At 44.8% G+C, this 22,869-nt stretch overlaps 1 protein-coding gene across 6 annotated transcripts in view; it reads left to right on the plus strand.

Moving 5' to 3' along the window:
- DAAM2 (dishevelled associated activator of morphogenesis 2) overlaps nucleotides 1–22,869 on the plus strand; it is a 308,724-nt gene that overhangs the window by 117,418 nt on the left and 168,437 nt on the right. For all 6 annotated transcript variants that reach the window (XM_019483066.2, XM_019483067.2, XM_014598043.3 and 3 more), the window contains one exon: nucleotides 21,464–21,666. In XM_019483066.2, coding sequence (XP_019338611.1) covers nucleotides 21,464–21,666 — 203 coding nt within the window. The remainder of the gene's footprint in view (nucleotides 1–21,463; nucleotides 21,667–22,869) is intronic.

The raw sequence follows: 22,869 nt of genomic DNA on the forward strand, positions 1-22,869 counted from the left end.
TACTGTACTAGCTATATAGATTGATGATGTTCTCTGGTGACTGGGAAGAGTTGGTATAGTCATCCGTAGACTTTGTGGGACATAAATTGATTTCTTTTCATTTGTGACCTTTCAAGAGGCTGGGAAATAATTGTTTGTGACATCATCTGAAATACTATTTTTGAAATCCCAGTCTGAGCAGGATATCCTGGCTGTCTCTCAGCAGGCTTGCTCCTGTCTGAAGAGCCTTATTTTCTCTGAAGCAGCACTCAATAGACACCCCTAACTCAAAGACACCCTCCCTTCACTCAAAGGCACCTCTCACTCCCATCCACCTGCTCAGGCAACTTAAACTCATTGTCTAATCTGACCACCACTGTATTTTCTGATTCTGTTGGGGTTTTGCACTGGGACACAGTGTAGTTTTTGAAAGAATGGCAGTTTTATGTCCAGTGCCCACTTTATTACCTAACCTGTAATCATGTACCTACCTTACATAACTATATTTATTGTTAACAGGGTGTGGGAGAACACAGGCAATAAGGAGGTTTTCAGCTTTTGGAACAAGTTGCTCACAAGATCATCTTAGCACTGGCGGTCAAAGGTCTTCCATTATCCATCTGTTCACATACCCACTTTTATAGGTGTTTGGTGTTGGAGCCACTACTCAGCACTCAGCTACTCCTCAGGTAGTCTCATGGCAGGGGTTGTCTTGCTCCATAAATCTCTCTTATGAAAGAAGCAAGGTGCAGGGGTTGGGTGGCATGGGATAGACAGTCTTTCCCTGTGACTTACTGGCTTGCCCATGGCCTGGGGTCCCAAAATGCTGCTTTAGAGTCTGGCAGCTGGCTTAAGAAAGAAGGGGGAATTTCTACTTAGCTTTGCTGTCCCTTCAAAAATACATGGGGATGATTATTCAGAAGTGCTGAGGTCCTGCAGCTCTCAGCTACTTCCAGGCAGATTGTAAGCATTTGGTGCTTCTAAATATCCAGTTTACTGTCTTTTACAGGAGGCTTCAGGGCTGCTCATTAATTTAAATGTCAAGTGACACTGTGCAATCACTTGTTGATGCAAAGGTTATGATTCAGGATTGCTTATTTCCCTTGTATGCTCAATAGAAATCGGAAGCAAGCCTACATCTTGCAGTAAGCGTTGGTTTTGTGCCACTCTTGTCATTGATCCTGCTTGGCAGTGTCAGCAGAGAGGCCAGGGACTGAAAAGACCAGCTGTGCTTCCCTCCTGCCTCTCCAGGCATTAAGCTAAGATCTGCTCTCCCCTTTACTGGTATAAACTTAGGTGATGGAGGAACAGATAGGAGGGAAGTTTTTCTTACTGCTATCTATACTACCTTGTCCTTCCTGAACACAAGTTCTTAGTAAATCCAACAGCTTTCCAGCAAACCTTTGAAGAGTGAGGCAAAATAAATTGTATTAGGGGTGATTGAATTAAGGCTCATTAAGCCTGGCAGACAGCTTCTGACTGCATGGATGCAGAAGGAAAATTTATATTAAGACACCATATACTGCCAAGGCAAGAGTTAATGACACAGTAAAATATGACAAAAAACACATAAGAGAGTAGTGGAAGTGTGAACAGAACTTCAAATACTGAAAAACCAGGAAGGAAAAATTTGCAGGGGTGTTTTTTTTCATTGGAGGTTATCCCTCTTAATGATAGGTGAGGTGCTGTATTAACTGCATTGCCCTTCTTCTGAAATCATAATGATCTAAGGAAATGAAGAGGCATGAATCAGCTGACTGACTAATAAGCAAGGACTAATATCTTGTGTAGCTGGAAATATTTTTTACGAGCCAGTTTTCTAACTGGCAGTCTTGTATCTCAGACTGGGAGATGTGTTATCTGGGGACAACAGCCCAAACTCTGCTCCCTTTGTGGGAGGGCTCTTGGGGTGGTGTGGGCATTAAGGAATTGAAGGCAATTCCCAATTGTGTGGTGTGTATGTACATTTCCTATCTCTGCTCTGGGATACCAGAAGCCCGAGTTGGTCATTTGGCTTGCCCTTAGGGAAACAGAGGTTGTTGGACCATTCTAGGAAACCCTTTTCCGGACATACTTAAACTTTTTCTTCTTACCACAGGCTTTTAGGAGTTGTAAAAGTTTGTGCAACCACAGCATCTTCCCATGAGTTGAAGGGATATACTCCGAGAGTGGCAGGCTGGTTGCAGAAGTAAAATTGTGCACAGTTGTAATTGGGGAATGCATGTGCACCACACGTATACATCATGAATGACCTCTGGGCAATGTGGGCTGAGGGTGCTCATCACTTTTAGCCTACAGTTATATTTTATAGGGAGTTGACAGTTAATGTATATAGTCAAGATGCAGGTGTATTTGCCCCCTCAGGCGTTCTTTCACCTTTTCTGACTGCTAGCAATATGTAGTGTCCAGCACTTTGTCTGGCAAAAGCAGCTGTTGCTTATGAAAACACAGTGGATGATTTGTGCCAGACAGCATGACTTCTTTTCTGATCCTTGTAATTGGCACCAGTGTCACACTGAGAAGTGTCTCCTTGTCACCATCACATAGACCAGGGCATCATTTACCCTAGATATCCATATACTCCCTCTTACTGGCCCCAAAGCCCAGGGAAGCAAATCCAGGGGCTGTAACCACTTGCTTAGTGTAGGTCTGTAATCTTGTGCCCCTATGAGTTACAGGGCAGCCAGAAAATATGTTTTATCTGGATACCACATAAAAATACACACAGAAAACAACCCAAAAATCCATCAGACAGAACTCTCTCCAACTATCCATTCTTTTTGAAGACACAGAAGGTTAAAAGTTCAACATTTTCACCAAGTTGTTGGCTCAAAGTCCAACCTACTTGCATAATGTTGAGGTTTCAGGGTATTGAACCCAGATTAGCTCTTGTCAAAATGCTGAAAAAAAATTAAAACACTGGAATAATATAGTGTGCATGTCCTTGTCTCAATTTCTTTCTTTTTTTTTTTAAGAGAGTTTAGTGCTGGTGCCAACTTGGCAGCCTTGGTGTTACCCATTAGATAAAATTGGGTATAGGACTCGTGTGTCAGCTTGACCTTGTTAAGTGTTTCGCCCTTATTCTGGAGGAATTGTCTTTAAGACTTAAACTGTAGTTTGGCATTTCAAGACCTATTCAGTTGTTGTTGCTTCTGCTTACCCTGTCAGTAGGTGCGTCTACACAAGATGCTAAATGTACAGTAGACTAATTGCACCGCATATTAGCATGTCATGGTAAAAGCCATGCTGTTGCACTAATGCACAATAGAATTGGTCTACTACGCATTAGCATCACTAAAAAGGTGATCTAATATGAATTGGTCTAATAAAAGATACAAGTTTTCTCGCTTTATGCGGGTTCTATATGTGCGAATTCGCTTTTATGCAATGACCCTTTTTATACCAAATATTCATTGTATGCGAGGTAAATTCACTCTTATGTGATCAGTGTGGTGGAAGCCCACAGTCAGCTGCTTTGTGCAGTGCATTGTGGGAGTGACACGCACCAAAATATAGTCTCCTGCATAGATCTGTGCTCCTCACTCATTGTCTGTGACACATGGTTCTGTAGTTGCCATCCCCACATTCACCACCACCCTGTGTACTGTCTGGTGTTGGTGAGTACCAAAATTGTCTTGTAAAAGTGGTAGAAATGGGCCTGGGGGTCAGTATAATTGAGGTCTTGGAACATATCCCTATTTGTTATATTGTAAAGTGGGTTCCCTTTATGCGAATTCATGTTATGCGCCATTTTCCAGGAACACATATACTGCATAAAGAAAGGGAAACCTGGATCAGATTTGCACAAAGAACCTTGTCTGCCTATGTCCTTAGACCAACACGGCTACAACCTACATACCTTGCAGGTAGAATCACTTGTCTTTATTGGGAAATGAACTGGTATAGCTATATCTGTGGCTGGCTATCGACAGCTGTAACTGGGCAAACCCCCAGTGGAGGCAAGGCTGTCTGAGATGTACTGACTCTGAACTCAGTGTTTAGAATGGGAATCTAATTCTTTGTAATGCTATGATGACATGTACTCAGGGATGAAACATTATTCTACTAATTGTCTGGAAAAGAAAATAACAGTTCACGTGGAATGGAATGGATTGGAGTTGGGAAGACATAATTGGAGCATTACCATTTGTTTGTTTTTCTTGGAGATGGGCAATTCTTACAGAATATTCCTTCTCCTCACAGAAGCACTGTAATGCCCTCAGCTGCTTATTTTGTCTGGAAAATTCAGGCACCCAGGATAATAACAGCAAAATGTTGATTCCCAAATCCCCTGGCAAAATAGTTACATCATGTCTAGAAATACTTGGACAGTGACAGCATGGAAAGATTTAAGATGAATCAAAGAAGATAGAGGCTCTTGGGAATTGGGCTCTGCTCATTCATTCTTCAAAAGGAGATGTTTATTTGCACTAGTGAGAGCTCTGGATTGACAGCCCTAGAGATCTGAATTCCTTTCTCTCCAGTAGGACTACAACATGGGCAATAGCAGGACTGTCTTCTGTATCATGCCTGGTGTTCCTCATCTATGGTGTGGAGGGATTGGGGAATTTTTTTCCTCCATAGCCATGCAATCCCTGGCTTCTCTCCTGAGCTGACTGACGAGGTTGGCATTTAAGATGTGACCATCTCTTAGCTAGGAACTAGACTTGGTGAAAAAAGAACTTTTAGGCATTAATGATATGGGCCAAATTCAAACCAATGGCATAAGGCCATTTGGTGTCAAGACCTTGCATGTCATTGTTGTTGTCAGCAGTATGTCTACAGATGACCAGTCAGCAGTCCTTCTATGAGGATGACCAGTCTTCCAGTCTTCCAGGAAAGTCATTGGTGAGTCTGTAGATGGCTGATGAAGCCAATCCAAGATCTGCATGATCTACTGCAGACATGGCAAATAGTTCTGGAAGGAAGGAGTTGGAACCTGGTGATGTTGAGTCACAGCTCTTTTCCTTTGCATCTCTCTCATCTATCCACCTTCATGGTAAGGCGAGTTTGATGAAAATGATTAATGCCTCATCATACACTACACTGAAGGAGATTCATTGCTCGAGTTTCCCAGGTATTGATGTTAATATCACATTCTTTCAGATTGGCCTTCTAGGTGTCCTTAAATCTCTTCTTTTGTCCACCTGTACAGCAGTGGCCACTGATAAGTTCAGAGTATTGGATCTATTTTGGGAACAAGTTGTCAGGCATCCTTAGGACATGCTCCATTGGACAGGACTGGTGCTGTATAAACATGGCTTAAACTGGGGCAGTGTTTTGCTTGAGCCAGAACGTTGGCATTCATTCTTCTTTTCTTCCAGTCAATGAGGATATATTGTAATACCAGTAATAATGTCTTGCCTTCAATATATGGATACTACTATGAAACTATGAATCAGAGGATAAACCACCAGGGTTTATGCTTGTGGGTGGCGGCAGCAACACCAACTGGCCAAGTAGTGGCAGGAGCTGCCATTCTTGCATCCCCTCTAAGTGGGTGCTCGGGGCTGGTGCCTCAGTAACTTGCCACTCATATTACCAGAATTCATTATAGGAAATGAAAGGCTTTGTCTCCTACTCCCAGCCTCCTAAAAGCAGTCATTCCTTTCTTTCCTCTCTTGTAAAATTGTATAGTTAGGCACTGTACCACCACTTGAAGGAGGTAAAAATAAAACTCAAGTGAAACTCAGATCCCCAGCTGGCAGGAGAGGCAGCCTAGACCAGTGTTCCCCAGCTGGTTTGCTGTGGCACAAGGGTGTACCATCAGAAGTGGACAGGTGTGCCACAGAATTTTGCTGTGGCAAAAAGCTACAATGAGCTCATAAGTATGGGGATGGGGAATGCTTCAACAGGTATGCCACAGAAAAAAAATGATTAATGTAAGTGTGTCTTGGGCTGTAAAAGATTGGGACACACTGGCCTAGATCACCTCTAAGGAGAGGCATGACACCTAGAATCGTGAGCACATTGTCCATCTGAAGGCAGCAGAAAGGGAAGTGGAATTCGGAAGACTATTGTGGTACTAAGATGACAGTTTAATCTTGGACAGGCCTAAAAATATCACTCTGGGTACCTGATCATTTGCAACAGTAAAAAAGTCTGGGGGTTGTGGGGATTTTTTTAAAGTGATTTGCCTGCTTGAGTGACTTGATTCTGACTTATCCCATGGACAGCATCTGTGGAGTCTGTGGGATTCTTTTCTCTTGCTTGGTTTTTGGTAAACAGATTCCCTAAGGGCACTCGCAATCTCAGAGACTTGCAAGAGAACGACAGTTTGCAACCCGACCCGTCCAGTGAAGTTAGCTCTGCCACATATGTGGTTAAGAGAACCATTGTATAAATTCCTTTATTTCAAAGCATAAGGCTATCCATGTCTAACTGTTATGCAAACTAACTTTGCAGCAAACTTGTGGACACTGCTGAACTCTGCTCCTAACAATTATGTCGGCATTGGGGTGTGAATCCCAGTGTCCTGGCCAGATTCCAGGCAGGCAATTTACATTCTGCTAATCAACTGTTTCATGGTTTGTATAGCGCCGTAAGTCTGTATGGCACTGCACGGCAAATTAAAATGGGTTAAATATGTATCCAACTTGCCGCCCTAAATAAAGGGTTTATGGCCTGAGGGTTGAGACAATAGTGCGTAACACAATAAAAACAGCAAATGCAGAGTGTAAGTCAGTTTTGAGAGATTGTGTCACAGAATATGTGCGTTTATGTGCGTTTTCAGAAGTGTTGTGCCCCGCCCTCCCTTTTTGTTTAAATTATTGATTTTATTTAAAAAGAAACTAGTGGTGGAGGCTGAGGTGCATTTAAATGAGAGTTTAAAGCCATTCCAAGCAGAAAGCAAGTACGAAAGCAAGAAGACTAGAATGAGATGAGAGGAAAAAGGAGTCCTGGAAACAAGTACGTTGGTGTATGAGTAGGGTGACTAATGTGAAATCCAGGACACTGCTCCCCACTCCCACCCAAAGTCAGCAAGGAGAGATGGGAGTTGGGGGTGCAGTTCTGGTATTACTGTTCAGACGGCTAAGGGCATCAGAGGCCAGTTAGCGACCCATTGTTCTTCACTTCACAGCTGATAGCAATCACCTCCCCTTTTCAGCAATATAGCTCGTAACCATGTTGCTCTAAAAAGCAGAGGCAGACAAAGTAACTACTAGCAAAAAAAAAATTCTTTCTTGCAAGTTTTCAGGTCCAAATGCCCTTTGTCAGGCAGAGAAGAACTTGAAGACTGTAAAAGTTATCCCAGGTAGAAAAGAAACTTCATCTTGCACAGGGAAGGTAAAGGATGGTAGGGTTCCCCTGGGTTTCAAAGTCCATTTGTGAAAAAGTTGCTCTGTGACTATGCAGATTAGAAAGAAACAAGGCTCCAGCAGGTTTCTTCCCTGAAGATGTCAGGCAGGGAGTTGAATTTTGCTTACTTCCTGTTTAGCTATGAAGTTTACATTTCCAAAAGGCTAATTACAATATCTTCCATGTTTCAGGGATATAGCTTGTAGCTGCGTTGAACTAAAAAGCAGAGGCAGACAAAACTCTTGGGCTAGAGGTGATAACTTTTATTAGACCAACTAAATAGTAGCAGAAAAAATTATTTTGTTGCAAGCTTTCGGGTGCAAACACCATTTGTCAGGCAGAGGAGAACTTTTCAGTGGTAATTCTGCTAATTAAGCAAATTTATTTTAGGGCAATTTTGCTGTCTGCTAGGGCTTCCTATTTCACAGCTTGTGCTGCTCTGCCTCCCCACCAGATTGTGCCCTGCACCCGGGACACTCAATTTTAATTTTTACTGGCTGACCAGGACCAGCCTCTGAAATACGGGACTGTCCCAGCCAAACAGGGACATATAGTTACCCTATTTATGGGAACAAAGAATGGGAAGCAGACTGAGGAGCTAGGGCAGGGCTGGAAAGCTGTGCATTATTTGGGGAACCTGAAACTGGAGGAGAAGTTTGCTTTTGTACAGAAAAAGAATGGGGATCAGTTGTGAAATTCAGGAGTGGGAGCTAAACCTACTCTGAATTTGGGCAGAGGAAAATGCTAGTAACAGTGCATGGTATTTACTATGAGATGGAAATGGAGGAATTGGAGTGGCTACCAAGTTGCAGGCTTGGTGGTGATGGTGTTGAGTATGAAAGGAAAGGAAAGTGTAAAGGGAAAAACAATAATTAGTCCTTAGTTATTTCTGGGGGGTAGCGGTGGGGTTGATCTTTCTCACTTTTGAAACCATGCAACCCCATTGGCTTGAGCACTTGTAAGTGATGATAGCATTTGATTTGCTAAGCCTCAGGTAGTGACAAGATTCACATGCATGTGCACGTGGTAATGTAGGACAGGAACTAAATACATCCTTGCTATAATAATTCATAAAGAAAGCTCTCGCTCTCTGAGCCAAATTAGCTCTCTCTTATTGGTATTGGAATCAGTAGAATTGCATGCCTATAAATGAGAGTAGGATCTGTCTCAGTAGATCTGTGATTAAGCTTGCTGACATAGTTGAAGTGAATAGTTTAGTTATACCAGTTTGGCACTGTGCAATAATTATAAAATCAAAATAATTTGTCCACAGAGATGAGACTCAAGCCTTCAATGAATTGTTCACCCAGCTCTTTCTAGAGCAGAGAAATAGTCTCTCCATTTGATAGATAAGGAAGCTGAGGGATTGAGGGATGCCTTGTCTAAAGTTGCAGAGAATCCTTAGCAGACCTGGGGAGAGAACACCTAGTCCCTTACTATAACCATTATATCATCCCTCCCTTTCTATTTTCATGTTTGTAAATGTTAGTGTATTTAAGATGTGTTTTGTTTTTTTTTTATGGGTGCATTCTGGATTGATGATAAAGTGAAATAGCAAATGAGAAAGTAGCTTGTTCCTTGTTGTGGGCTGAGAGAGATTTCCTTGCCTCGCTCTTTAGAATGAGTGGCCTCTAACAACTTTTGGTAGCTAGAAACCAGCTCCCCAGTGAAGAATGGGTACAAAAACTTAAAAGAAGCCTCTCTTGAAGATCTGGTGCTTGCTACTGGCAGGTGATGACTTCATGATGTCTGGGCATCATATGTGCAGTTTCTTTTTGGAATTAAACTCAATCAAAATTTGATAGCCACAGTCTACAATGTTAATATTTTAAGTCTGCTCATCCCCCAGCTGAGCTTGCATAAAATTCCCAAGAGTGTGAATAATGTAAAAAGTGATCTGTGCAGCCAGACCTAAGTTAGAGGTGCTAGGACAGCTCTGGAATATTCACCTTCTCTGCCTTGATGGAAAGCATCAGCAATGGAAAATGGTTGAAGAGAATAGTGAGGAATGAGCTTGCCTTGTGATGGAGCCACACAGACATGTTGAGCAGAGCTGGCCTAAGAGCTTGGCCTGACTGGCTGGATTTTGTATTCTGCCCTCAACCAGTGTTTACCTTTTCTTTGATGTATAACAGGAAGGGGCATTGGCGACGGCTGCCACCTGAGTCAGGGGGGACACATGGCCCTACAGGTCAGCGACCGGGGGGGGGGGGGGGGGGGTCGCTTCCCCACTGATCTCACCTACCAGGAAGTGGCCATGGTGCTCCCAGAAGTGGCCACAGTGCTTCATCTGGCACTCCCACTCCCTGGCCAGCCCTCGCAGGAGGGGTACCGGTGCTCCCACCTGCCTGCCCTGCCTGTTGCATAAGCGGGGAGCATGGCCTGTCAGGGGGTGTACCAGCACTCTCGGGGGGTGCACATGCACTCCTGTGCACCCCCTACGCGTTGCCACTGGGGAGGGGATATCAATGATTCCACTTAGAATGCCGTACTTTTGCAACACTATGTTCTTCTTTGTGAACAAGATTTAGTTAAAGTGCCCCCACCGTGATACACTGAATACACAAGACACTGCAGGTGTTTTAATTAGAACGGCTCTTGCTAATGTTGCATGGCACTCCACAGTATCCAGGAAAGGATCTCAAAGAGAACCACTGAGTTGGACTGACAGGGAGAACATCTAGGGTCTATCAGGATCCCATAGCTAGATAAATAATTCCCTTTACGTTAATCTCAGTTATGTTTGTTCTTTACTTTACCCTGAGGGACAGAACAGTGGGGTTAAAAGCCATGGGACTGAGCTGCTTGCGAATGACAATTGCTGAGATAGCACATTGTTTTAATCAGTTAGTACAGGCAGTTCAGGACATTTTTGTGGGTGGAATACAGTTTCTGAGGATGAGGAAAGGATCTTCCCTACCCTCCTCCCAGGAAGAGGAGAGCAAATTTTAAAGACTGTACTAGAAAGAGGGCTCTTGTGGGCAGTTAGAGTAGATCTTATCACATGTGGCTAAATCATCTGATAAGACTAGTAGAAATTGCATTAGGGTAATTGTATTTGGTCACTGGGCCAAGTGGATTAGAACTGAACATGTACTCCCTGTCAGAGGAAGCAGACATCATTATAATTACTTCTTGGGCAAAGAACCACGTCTTGGGTCCTGACCTGAGCTGAACCACTGACTTTGCTGGGGGTCAGGAAGAGGGAGAAGGAGAGATCATGTGTTAAGGAAGGGTTGTAAAACTGGCTGTTCAAATGACAGTGAGCTGTTACATATTGTAGAAAAGGCCAGGATTCCACAGCCAAGAACAGTTGGGGGTGTGTGTGTGATATTGTGGCTCCTCCAGGGAGAAATTTCCCACTGTTTTTGCTACACTTGTTCAGAAAACTAGTACCAGATGTTTATATTTATACCATCTTCTGTATGAGATTTTAATGATTCTACATACCCTGTCTGCCTGTTTCTATCTCTTTTTTTTAACCAAATTTGGCCTCTGAAAAGCTAAAAGAAAAATAAGATGGAGGAGAAAACAGTTTTTTAAATTAGTAGGGATATTCTTGAAATTTCTTCTGGAAAATTAAAAAAAATCACAAACATTTTTGATCGTTATTTGAAAGGTCTTTTTTTTTTTTCAATAAGAACATAATTTAAAAGCTTAACCAGTATTCATAAGCAATACACTTTTGTCAATCTCCTGCCATAGGCTTGGTTTTTAGACGAACAGTGGCCTTATTGTAATACATTAGTTGCTCCTTTATTCTGTTTTATAAAATACTTGATTTACAGAGTGGAATAAAGATCCTCAGTGGTCTGTATTTTTTAAATGCTCAAGATTAATCTTTTCTAAATACACTTAGAGTATTATAACAATATATAGGTGACATTTGACCACTTCAAAGTCAGTATAGAATGACATCATGGTTGTTTGTCATGTACTTAAATGCCAGTGTTAAGATAGAGTTTCTAAAGTTTTTGCTACTGAGTATAATATAACAGTGTTATTCATGTGAGCTCTCCAGGCTTTTACTTACAAATGGCAATAAAAGCTGAATTTATTCATTCATTCATTTGTGTAGCCTCAACACACCTCCACATGAACTAGTCTATGGGCATGTGTAGACGAAACAGGGGCCCTAAATTGAAGTGGTGGGTTTTAAAAAACACCACTTCAATTTAGGGCTGATTTAAACCCCTGTGTCTTGCACACACCCTGCTGACTTACCTGCCTCTCTGGTGGGGAGGGGAGGGTAAGCTGCCAGCAGGCGGAGCAGTCCCTGGGCTGCAGTGGGGGCTGGTGCTTTCCTCCGTGGCTGCGGCGCCTCCCCCCAGGTGGCACTTTCCTGGAGGCACATGGCTCAGGTGGTCCCAGGGGGCACTGCAGCCTTGGAGGGAAGCACCGGACCCCTGCGCAGCTCGGGCAGACAGGCAGATTCAGGGGGGCGATCAGGCTTGCCACTTTTTTCCTGGGTGGAACTGATTTCCCAGGCTTCTGCCAGGCTGCCTGCAGGGCTTCCTGCAGAGCCATGGAGCTGCACAGAGCCTGGTGCTTCTCTCTGTGGCTGTAGGGGTACCAAAGTTTGTAGCGACCCAAGTAATTTAAGACTCATTATACTGCTGAATTTCCTGGAATAATATGCTGCCGAGACATGCAAACACCGACACCATTTTCCAGCAGAAAATAGGTGAGGCTGTGTTTCCCCCGGGCACCACCTGGCATAACAAAGAATAATAGCCACGAATTGATTGAGAGCGGGTTCAGGCTTGATATCAGGAGGCATTACTTTATGGTTAGGGCTGCCAGGCTCTGGAATGGGCTCCCAAGGGAGGTGGCGCTCTCCCCTACCTTGGGGGTCTTCAAGAGGAGGTTGGATAGATATCTGGCTGGGGTATTATGATCCCAACACTCATTCCTGCCCAGGGCAGGGGGTCGGACTTGATGATGTGTTTAGGTCCCTTCCAACCCTAGAAACTACTATGAAACCATTAAAATGGAGCAAAAGCACTTAGCCTGCTTTAAAGTGTTGTGTACACACGCCTCTTGTTTTGTCTACACCAGCCTATATGCCCCAGTAGAACAGGCATCAACTAGTTATTTAGTCAACCGTCTCAGCAAAGGCAGCTTATAGATTGACTGTCTGACATTTCATCTCCTAAAGGTGGTCACCCCAGATTGGAGGCTGATACATCAGTACAGTTCAACGCCTCAGCTGCCTGTCTAGCACTTTTCACTAACATAAATTCACTTGCTGAAGATTCCATCTTTTATGAGAGCTAAAACTGAGGTCCTGACCATGGCTAATAATTAAAGATATCACTGTACTGTAGTATCATCCCTAACAAATTTTCATGTGAGTTATTGTACCTTCTTGCACCTGGTATTGCTGTCATTTGGTGGTTGGAGAAGAGATCCCTAGCTATCAGGCCAAATTGTTATTTGCAATGACACCAGTTCCAATAGAATACCTTTTATACTCCAGTAGAGACCACCAGAATTTGCAGGAGTGGATCCAGGATTTGGCAAGGGGGTAGGTGGGGGTGCTTGGGAGCAGCAACCCATATGGCAGGGGTGACTACACCTCACTCCAGCCTCCACCCCCTCACCAGTCCCCAAAACATATAAGAATCCCGTCCCCTTCCCCTCTGTGCTCAAAGGCACATCCCGTCTCCTATCTCTTCTGCTTACTGCTGCTGCCTTCCCTGCAGCCCTAGAGAAGCTGCAGAGAGGCTGTGTGCAGGCTGGGATCAGCTGGGAGCAGTAATGGGAGGGGTTGGGGTGTTTCCCTTCCCACACCTGCTTTGGGGGAACTGGGCAGGGTGCGGGAACCCACCACTCTGCCCATCCCCACTGCTACCACTGTCAGTGTTCCCAGCTGAGCCCAGTCCCCACACAGCCCAAAAGCAGGGTTCAGCTGCAGAACTGCACCCCCTCTGGACCCACCCCTGAGATTTTGCCTCATAGTCTGGAGTTCCTTCAGGATGATGCTATGTTAGTGTAATTGTCATTATAAGCATAGAGAGAGGCAGTTAGGTTAGTCTGAAGTTAGGCAGGGTAGATTTGCACTTTATAGACTAACTAAACCGGAGATGCATAAGCCTTCATAAGCAGCAGCTTCATCAGAAGCTAATAGCTGCACCATGAGTGCCACATGCCCCTGGAGGCTGGGGGGGCACGGCGAACTCCCGCAGGTGGCGGCAGCGCTGTCGGTGGCAGGAGCGTGGTGGCGGCTAGCAGGGAGCTCCTGGAGGCAGCTGCGGCACTGTTAGCAGCAGAAGGAGGAGGTGGCAAGTGCCAACTGGTGGTCCGCGATCACCTGCAGATGCTGCTGGCAGTCACGGACCACCTGCAGACACCGCCGGCGGTGTCAGCAGTGGGGGTGATGAGCGGTAACCGCCCACAGGCGCCACTGGCAATTTCAGCAGTGCCTTTCCCCCAGGGGTGCACTGCCATGCTCAGGATGTGCATGTGAACCCCCTATGCATTGTCAATGGCTGCACCTATGGCCAGGCACCTATGTAGAGCATCAGCAAGGAGCAGTGTGGAACAGAGTGGAAAAGATTAGCCTCTTTTTGAGATTTTTCTGTGAAAACTTGATAACTTCCAGCTTGTCAGCTACAGAGACAAAGAAATAACTGCTCATCCTCTCTACTTTCCTACAGAGTCACAGTCCACAAGATGGTGCAGTGTGTCAGAACACTTTGCTTTCTCCAAGGTCATGGTCAAAGACTGGATTCCAGTCTTGGGTCATCCTTGGCCTATTCCAATGAGATTCCTGTGTCCTTTATGAATGTGCCTTGGAAGCCAGTGTTAACCTCCACTGGCTTTGTTGAGCACCCCTTGGCCATACTGCCCCTTATCGCCTTAGCACAGACAACATAGGAATGTGGGCATTTCAAAAGAACATAGGAATGTGGGCAATGCGTTGGCACTCACTCTCTGAGTCTTGTCCCTTTCCTCTCAGCTGCGTGCAAGAAACAGCTGCTGGTCTCGCTCTTGGATGTAGGAGGCAGCATTAGATAGGTTAATCCAGGTCACAGAGCGGGGCAAGCAAGCCCTGCCAAGCACGTAAGTGCCACAGGCCAGTTGTATGTTGTGGGTGTGTTTTATTTATTTTCTTTTAAGAAGCTGGCACGCTCAGATTTCTACACAGAATATCCCTTGGACTGTTATTGGCTTGACATGCCACGTTGGCTCCAACTTGAGACTGCTGCCACAAGTTATTTTTCTAGCACCTGTTGTTGGTCTCCCCATCAGCACAGAGCAGCCTTGTTCTGGCAAACAGACAAGCCAGAGCATCCTGGGGTAGATTAGGGTACTCTCAGGGTGGCAGCCCCCATGACAGAGCTATGCTGTGCTGATGCAGCATCCCTGGGGTTCAGTTCACCTGCTGCCTTTCCCTTTGCTCCCTGCCTTGTGCCCCCAGGAGCCAGACTTTGCAGAGGGCTTTACTTATTTACACTCAGAATATGGTTTATTCTTCAGATTAAGTGGAAAAAATGAAGCCCTTTAAAAATAACACAAATAAACCCCTGAGCTGTCAAACAACAAGTCCCTTAAAAGGACAAAATATGCAGCTTTTCTGTGGCCTGCACAGATCCCTCCTTTCAAACCGCTGGCAGGAGACTTCCTGTTTGAATGGGCTGCTCACAATCGGTGTTGTGTGTTGCGGCCAGTCACTTCCCGATCCCTCTTTTTTCAGGCTCCCCCACCACACTCCTCCTTGATACCCAAAGCTCTTCACACCTGGCTCCTGTCAAGTCTGGATCTGACAGTTAAGATATAAACTAGAAAGAGTGTGTTCATTGTGAACAGCCCCTCCACTCCCCAGCAAAAGATCAATCCCTTGGTTCATAAAACAGCCCCAAAGTAGTTTTGTGCTTTGAACAAAAAAACAGTGAGGCTGAAGTTGTTCTGCTGGGTTCTTGCTGCCCTTGAAGAGCTCAGCTGGGCTCTTACCTGTTGTCTACTAGGTTGCAAAGCATGGATTTCTGCTACCTTGGTTCATTTTGGGTTTTCTTTTTTATCCTTCATGATCCTTTCACTTCCTGTAGATGATTTCTTCCCCTCCCCCAACTCTTTTTTTTTTTTTTTCCAGGATTCTTTATGGTTTTGAGTTTCCTCCTCTCCAATACTCCAGGCCATAGCAGTGAGAGAAGGAGAAACGGAGCCAGAGATTGTCTTCTACCCTGTTTGTGGCACTTCATTGATACATCTGACTGACTGTGAAGTGTAGCTCATGTGAAGAATTCCCATTTGAGTTAATTACTTTCCCATCAGTATATCTTGGGCCCTCTCTTACCCATGTGTATCATGCAATTACTGGGTTAATTGCACAATTAATTTAGACTGGTTACACATATAAATGAACTAACATGCCATGAAAAGGTCCATCTAGCTATAAAGTTAGAACTGGAAAATGTATACTAACTTTTATAGATGGTTTCAATCCAGCTTTATTTTGCATGTGTAGCATAGTTATGCCCCTGCAGTTGTAACCCCTGTTAGCTGACAGGGCTCCCATACACAGGAGTCCACTATGTGCTGCACCAGCTGGGAGTCCCATCAGCTGAGGGGACTCCTGATCTACAGCAGCACCCCATGGGCTGCCACAGGTCTCATCAGCTAACAAGACTCCTATCCACACAGTGGGAGTCAGTGCAGGGGGAGCTTTGGATCATGATGCTGGGATCCCACTACACCAGCAATAAGGTATGATAGGATTTGATGCTGGATCTCACAATCTTGTCTCCTGCTAGGCACATGTGTCATGGCAGGAGGCATGATTGTGCGGATCACACATTGGATCCTATCATGCGTTTACCTGAATGTCTAGAGGGGCCCTTATTTATCAAGGTGTAAGGAAAATCTTTTTCTTTAGAAGTAGAAGGGATGAAACTGCAGAAGAAATGTGTTCCAGACCGAACTGCTGCATATCCTAACACATAGCTCAAAGCTTCTGTGAGGTTTCCCTCCAGCAGCAGTTTTCAGCTAGTGTAAAACAAAGATTTCCTACCCCCCTCATTATTGCATCTTTTATCGCAATGACTGCAAACTTTTCCCTCCCCTCCTACCCCCTGCAGAGTGTGTGCAAGTTTAGAGAAGGAAACATGTTATCCCTTAATATGAGTGACAAAGTCTTCTGAAAACACATGAAAATGTCCAAAACGAAAATTCCATCGTTGCCCAGCTCGGCGCTTGCTCTTTCCATCTCTGGTTGAAACTCTCAAAGGACTTCGAAGGGGGGATTTTAATTAGAAGGTGGAGCTGTGTGCAACTCGCTGCTTTAGATTTGATCAGCCCTCTTCTTTTAATTCACATAGATTTGCATCCCCTGAGTTTCACTTTGCATTTGTGGTTTGAATGAAACCCAGACATCTGGGGAGATCAGGGAGGGGAGGCAGAATTAAACTGAAACCTCCAACTTCAACCTCATTTCTTGTTAATATTTTAAGCCAATCCTTGGCACGCTTGGAGGGTTTTCAGACCTTTGGAAATCTTTTGGAAAATGTAGACTGAAGTTTGAGTTTCTTGTACAAAACCCAGTATCGGGAGGAGTGCATCGAGTGTGGGTTTGGATCCTGTAATGAAATTCAGCACAGCTTAATTTACTGATTCAGGAGTCTCATAAGCAACTTTTTTCATCTCACCCATGAACTAGCACTCCAAGCTTACCCAATCACACTTATCTAAAGAGTGGGAAACCAAAGGCTGAAACTCAAGGGCAGCAGACAGAAAACCAGGTTAATGACTACATTATCATGAGGTTCTACTTGACCAATATTTGGGCTACTAAGTGTTTCCTGTCGGACTAGGCCACAAATTGGCTCATGCCGCTTTTTCTTTGCCTCTCTCTGGATCACTTTCAAACATCAAGGAAAATTTGTGAGGAAAAAAAAATTAGCTTTGAATGCTCCTGTTAACACAGCACTTTGTTGAGCAACTGTAATCTGTTACCCATCTTATTCTTTGATAAGTATGACTTGTTTTCTGTTATTTTAAATCCACTGTTTCTGGAAACAGCATACATGATAAGGTTGACAGGCTCATAAGCTAAGAGAACCTGCCTGATTTAGCTCCATGGTTGTCCCTGACATGGGAATGGTGGAGCATTCTCTCATGGGAAATAGACTTACACAGGGCTCTTCCTTCTTCACTGTCTTATACAGTGGGAGATGAAGATCTTCTCTTGGATAAGAAAAGATATATGGGTTTAGGTCTTCATTTACCGTAGATCCTTTGCATCACTCTGGCAGTGTCTATACAAGACACTGACTGTACAGTAGTCCGATACTACTGTGCAGTAGTATTAGGCTACTGCACAGAGTCACAAAAAAGGAGTTTGTTGGCGTTTAGTATACAAGTACTAAATGACTGCACAGTCAGCATCTTATGTAGATACAGTCACTGTCAAGGTAAACATGCCTTAACCTGGTCCCATATAATGTTTATGTACTCATTAAGGCCAGTTATTAGTCTACCATGGTGAAAAAGCTGTTGTGCTGTTTCATGTTTAAGCGCTTCATACTTATAGTCAAGACCTGTATCCAGCACCTGGTGTGTATTTTGGCCTGTATAACAGTAGTCAGCATCAAAGTGGTTAAACCAGTCATTGCTTCCCAAATTCTGGCATGTGCAACACCTGGTGTCTGCAGTTTGTGTTTTGGTGGCTTATTCTCCCTTAACAATAAACACATGTTCTGGGCCCTTGCATGCTGTTGGGTCCCATCTCTCATTTCAGTGCTCTATCCCAGAGCAGATTTGAAGCTGCTCCAAACCTCAGCATCACTCATGAGCACCATTTCAGGTTAGAACGCACACAGTGGAATAGGAGGCAAAGCACAGTGGCTGGCATTACATAGGGATTAGTCCAGTAAACTGGCTTGCTAGACAAAACACAGAATTCTCTAGTGAGCCAATAGTGGTCAGAGCTTAATTCCATTATATGAGCAGCGCAAAGGTCTGCCAACTTTTCCTGCAGAATATTTCATTGGGCTCAGTTTTTGTGATAGGACACATGACTCTAAGTTACCTAAGATGCCTATACTGGATCTGGGAGCAAATTCTTGCAATAAATAGAAAACAATGTTATTCAAGGAAGCAAAACTTTTTTGATCCTTGTTTGCTCCTGGGCAGCCCCTTAAGTTGCCAAACCCATATTTCTGGGGGCACAAAGGTAGAGAGGATAGGTCCCAAACACTGTGCTAACTAGCTAGCTGGGATTTTTGCTCTTTGCTGTCATGAAATGCTTTTTCTCTTTACCTCTTACTCCACATGGATTTAATGAGGCAGGGACCCCAGTAAGCTAGCAGGTAGAAGATGGTATAGTATGTGAAGCTAAACCCAGGGGTAGGCAAAATGGCAGATCCAACTGGTGGTTGGACTCCATTTCCCAGCAGCAACTGCCTATGCGGCTCCCAGTGGGTCTCCCTGGAGTCCTTTGCAGGCTGGATTCAGCCTGTGGGCTGGACTTTACCCACCCATGATCTAAATGCATATATGGCTCCAGACAGAAGGGGAAATTAAAACAGAATATTATTTCCTAGGGCTACAAACAGCTGATTGTATATTGGCAAGATCCGTAAGAACCGTGTCTAGCTTTGAAATATGAAACAGCTCTCAAATGTAATAGGGTGAAGCAGACCCTTCAGTTTTCAATGTGTAAAGCTCTCATTTAACTTGCTGAAATGCTGATGGAGATCCACTAACCTACTTAAAACTATTCCCCTGCCTCACTTGAGTGTTACTTATCCTCACTTGTTTTTTCATTGAGAGAATACAGTTCTTGTGGGACTTGCTAAATTGATGGCCCTAGAGCCACAAAGACTGAAGCCCTCTGACTATTCCCAAAGCATCAGCACTGTGAGCATTGTTCACACACTAACATGCAAGTCCTGACTAACAGGGAGCATTTTTTAAGGGAAAATAAAACATTTTAATAAGAAAAATTACTTTTGGAGAAAGATTGGGAATTTTTTAAAAACATAAATCTCAGAATTTTTTTGACAAAATTAAAAGTTGGGCTGAAACATTTAGAACAGTTCCAATTCCAATGTTGGAGTGCTTTGCTCTGTTTGTCATTAACAACTACCGTAGCAGTATGATATCAAACTGTAGCCCTATCTAGGGTGATCACCTTTTCAAAATGGAAAGGCGGGACACATGTTCATCCCCCTCACTGCTACTGGCAGCACAGGCAGAGCAGAGCTGAGTGGAGCAGGAGTGGGGGTGGACGCAGGCTGCCCAGTGTGGGCTCAGGGCCCTGCTGCTTTTCCCCCAGGAGCCCTGTACTGGCCACGCACCCCCTGTCTGCATGACAGCGGTGGGGGGTACAACTCCATGCCACTGCCCCTGCTGCTGCCAGGCTGGCAGGGGGTGCCTCGCCATGGCGGTGTGGACAGCGTGGGGCTCCAAGGGAGAGGGCAGCAGGGCGGGAAGCCCTGAGGCTGCAGTGTGCAGCCCACATCTCCCCCTGCCTCGCACACAAATTTGGGGAACATGTCCCCTCCATGTCCTCCCCCCATGCCAGGATTGTGTGCAGCAGCAGGGAGCTGTTCCTGCCCCCCTACCTCCTGGATGAGCTGCTTATGGCCCTGTGCTGCTCCATGCTCTGACCTCAGGGCCCATGTACTGCCCTGGCTGGGCAGCACCCCCAGCCCCTGTCCTGCTCCCTGCCACACTGTGGGGCCTCAGTCTGCACCCCCTCCCTCTCCCCCCCCCCCCCCCCCCCACTCACCTGCAGGGAGCTGCTCTCCTCTCTGCCTGGCTGTCTTGCTGGCCATGTGCATATGTGCAGGCATGCACATGCATGTGGCTCACCCTGCCTCCCCAAACAGCCCCTTGCAGGCTGGAACGCTGTCAGCCTGCAGGGGGAACCCCACTGTTTCTTGTGTTTCCGTGGTGAACGGAAAACCCAGATCCCTGCACAATACTGGGAATCTGGGAAAAATGCTGTCCTGAAGTCATGCAGCCTGGGACCAGGACTTGATGTTCCCATTCTGGGACAGACCTGCCCAGTTAGGGAGGAGTGGTCACTCTACTTCCATCCAGCTTTCTTTAATCACAAGTGATACAAGTAGCTGTCTTCAAACAGTGATTCCCCTGGAGACCTACAGCCCAGTCTTTTCAGGATGTTTAAGGCTTCCAGAAGTGTTTTTATTAATCAAAGTGAATGGAATCCACCTTCTTGTCTATTACTAGGGTGGCCATCAAGGTATCTCAAGAATTGAGGACAGTTGCATTTAGTGCAACTGTCCCCACCACCATGAACATTGTGTGCCACCCGAGGCTGGGGGACATGGCAAGTTCCCGCAGGTGGTAGTGGTAATGTCGGCAATGGGGGCATGGTGCTGTGAAGTGGAGAGTTCCCACAGGCAGCCGTGGTGGTGTTGGTGGCGGGCCAAGCAGAGAGCTCCCACAGGCAGCCACAGCAGTGTTAGCAGCAGGGGCGGGCTAAGCGGGGAGCTCCTGCAGGCAGCCGCAGTGGTGTTGGTGGTGGGGGGTGGGTGCTGAGTGGTAAAAAAATAGAAGACATAAATGTGTCCAGTTTCATATAAACAGAGGACCAGAAAACTGGGCTGACCTCTATAAAATCGGACGAATGGTCACCCTATCTGTTAATGGTTTGCAAACCTGTAATTTCAGCTGCATGCTTTATGTGCCTGTCCTACTCCGTTGCATTGTATTGTGTTTTACTTATGTCTGTTCATACTGGGATATCTGCATGCCCTTGGATGCTGTAAGGTAGGTGGCTATCTTTTAGGTGTGAGTGAGGGGGTAGCTGTGTGTGCCTATTTGATTGGAGTGGTGGAAAGTGGTTGTCCAAAGGACTCATCACTGGTTTAACCTATTTTCCATTCCTGTAGATATTAAAACTGTCATTGACTTCAGTGGGAGCAGACCTTAAGACAATGCTAGGCATTTCTAAAAATTCCACCCAAGGTTTATGAAACATTTGTAGAAACTCTGGGGTGAGAGACGCTATTGGGCAATGCAAGATGATGGTGACGACATGATCTAAGTTTGATCCACCTCTCCAGCCAGGTGGCTCACTTTTTTTTTTATTTTACTCCTTGGCTTGTAAGATATATTTTTGTTGTCTACCCTATACACAAATGATAACAATAAATACTTTCTTTGGTACAGTTTCTTTCCCATTTAACAGCTTTTCTTCCTCTTCTCTCTGCAGATCATGATCAGCAGATAGCATCCCACAACATGACCATGGCTCCTCGGAAAAGGAATCGTCATGCTCTGGGATTTCTTTGTTGCTTTGGAGGCAGCGACCTCCCTGAAATCAACCTCAAGGACAATAACCCCCTCCAATTTCTGGAGTTCTCTGTTCCAATCCCATCAGCAGAGGAGCTCAATGCTAGGTTTGCGGAGCTTGTGGTGAGTGGTTCATTTGCCCCTCTCTCTTCCCTTTTGTTTGTTTTATAAAGGGTGGGTAGATTCATCTGCACAGTAAAGGTTTGTTGACTGACTTGAGACTTCTGAAGGGCTTCCAATGAGTCTTTTAGGCCATTTCTAGAAGAGGTCACTGGGAGGGCAGTGTTTGGATGAATATTTCACCACACCAATCCATGTATTTGTCACCTTGAGACTTCACTGCTGCTGTATGAGGCTGGATTAAGTCCTATTGGAGCCTCTGGATGATATGGAATATGGAAGGCAGTTTGCTAACCAGTGTTACCATGTGGATACTGTGTTATACCAGGGCTCTCTGCTACACGGGATTACTGTTCCTTACTAGATGCTATTCGAGATGTTGGTTTGCACCTTCAAAGCTTTAATGGGTTGCAACCTGGCTGTCATGGAACCCATGTCTTCCCAAATGTCAAATTGTGAGGGATGAGGCCAGATGAAGGACTAAAATTCGATTTCCTGATGAGAGTTCCCAACTAAGGTGACAGTTCCTTCCTTTGGCTTGCCAGAACTTGAATCTGCTGCCCTTCAAGTGACAGTGCAGGGCCTATGATTAAGTTCTGCTAAGCTTTTCTTGGAAGGGGGTGGGATCTATTTCTAGGAAGAGGCTGAGAGTTTTGTGGTGGGATTTGGGGTGTCATCATTATTTTATTGTTTTAATTTTGCTTTATGAATTGCATATATTTACCAATGTTGCATATACACAGAACCTGAAACAGACTGATATTTGGAAACAAAAATAAATCTAATTTATGTACATGTATTTTTTGATATTATTATAGCTATAATAATATCAATAATTCAGTTGGGGGAGAAAAGGTCTCTCTTGCAGAAGGATAATGATGTGCCTCTTAGTTTGTAGGACGCTCAGGTACAATTGAGGGCAATTGCAAGAGTTTCTAAATGTGGGAGGAGGGAGAATTGTAAGTGATGTATGTGTGAGTAGTTTGGGATAGAAAGTAGGCTAGTAGATTTGTCCAGAAGATCTAGTTTGTCCACAGTTCCAGGCTACTGCATGTTCTCAGGAACACTAAACTAAAACAGGCTACATTTGTATTGACAGCTCAAATGAGATTTTAATTGGGTTAGAAAGGTTTGGTCTGTAAATGTGCCAGTGTAAATCAGGGACCTGGAAGTGCTTGAGAGGGCTCTGTCTTGTATACCAGCCAC

The sequence above is a fragment of the Alligator mississippiensis genome, chromosome 1, assembly GCF_030867095.1.
Source record: "Alligator mississippiensis isolate rAllMis1 chromosome 1, rAllMis1, whole genome shotgun sequence".
In the NCBI taxonomy this organism is placed as follows: Eukaryota; Metazoa; Chordata; order Crocodylia; family Alligatoridae; genus Alligator; species Alligator mississippiensis.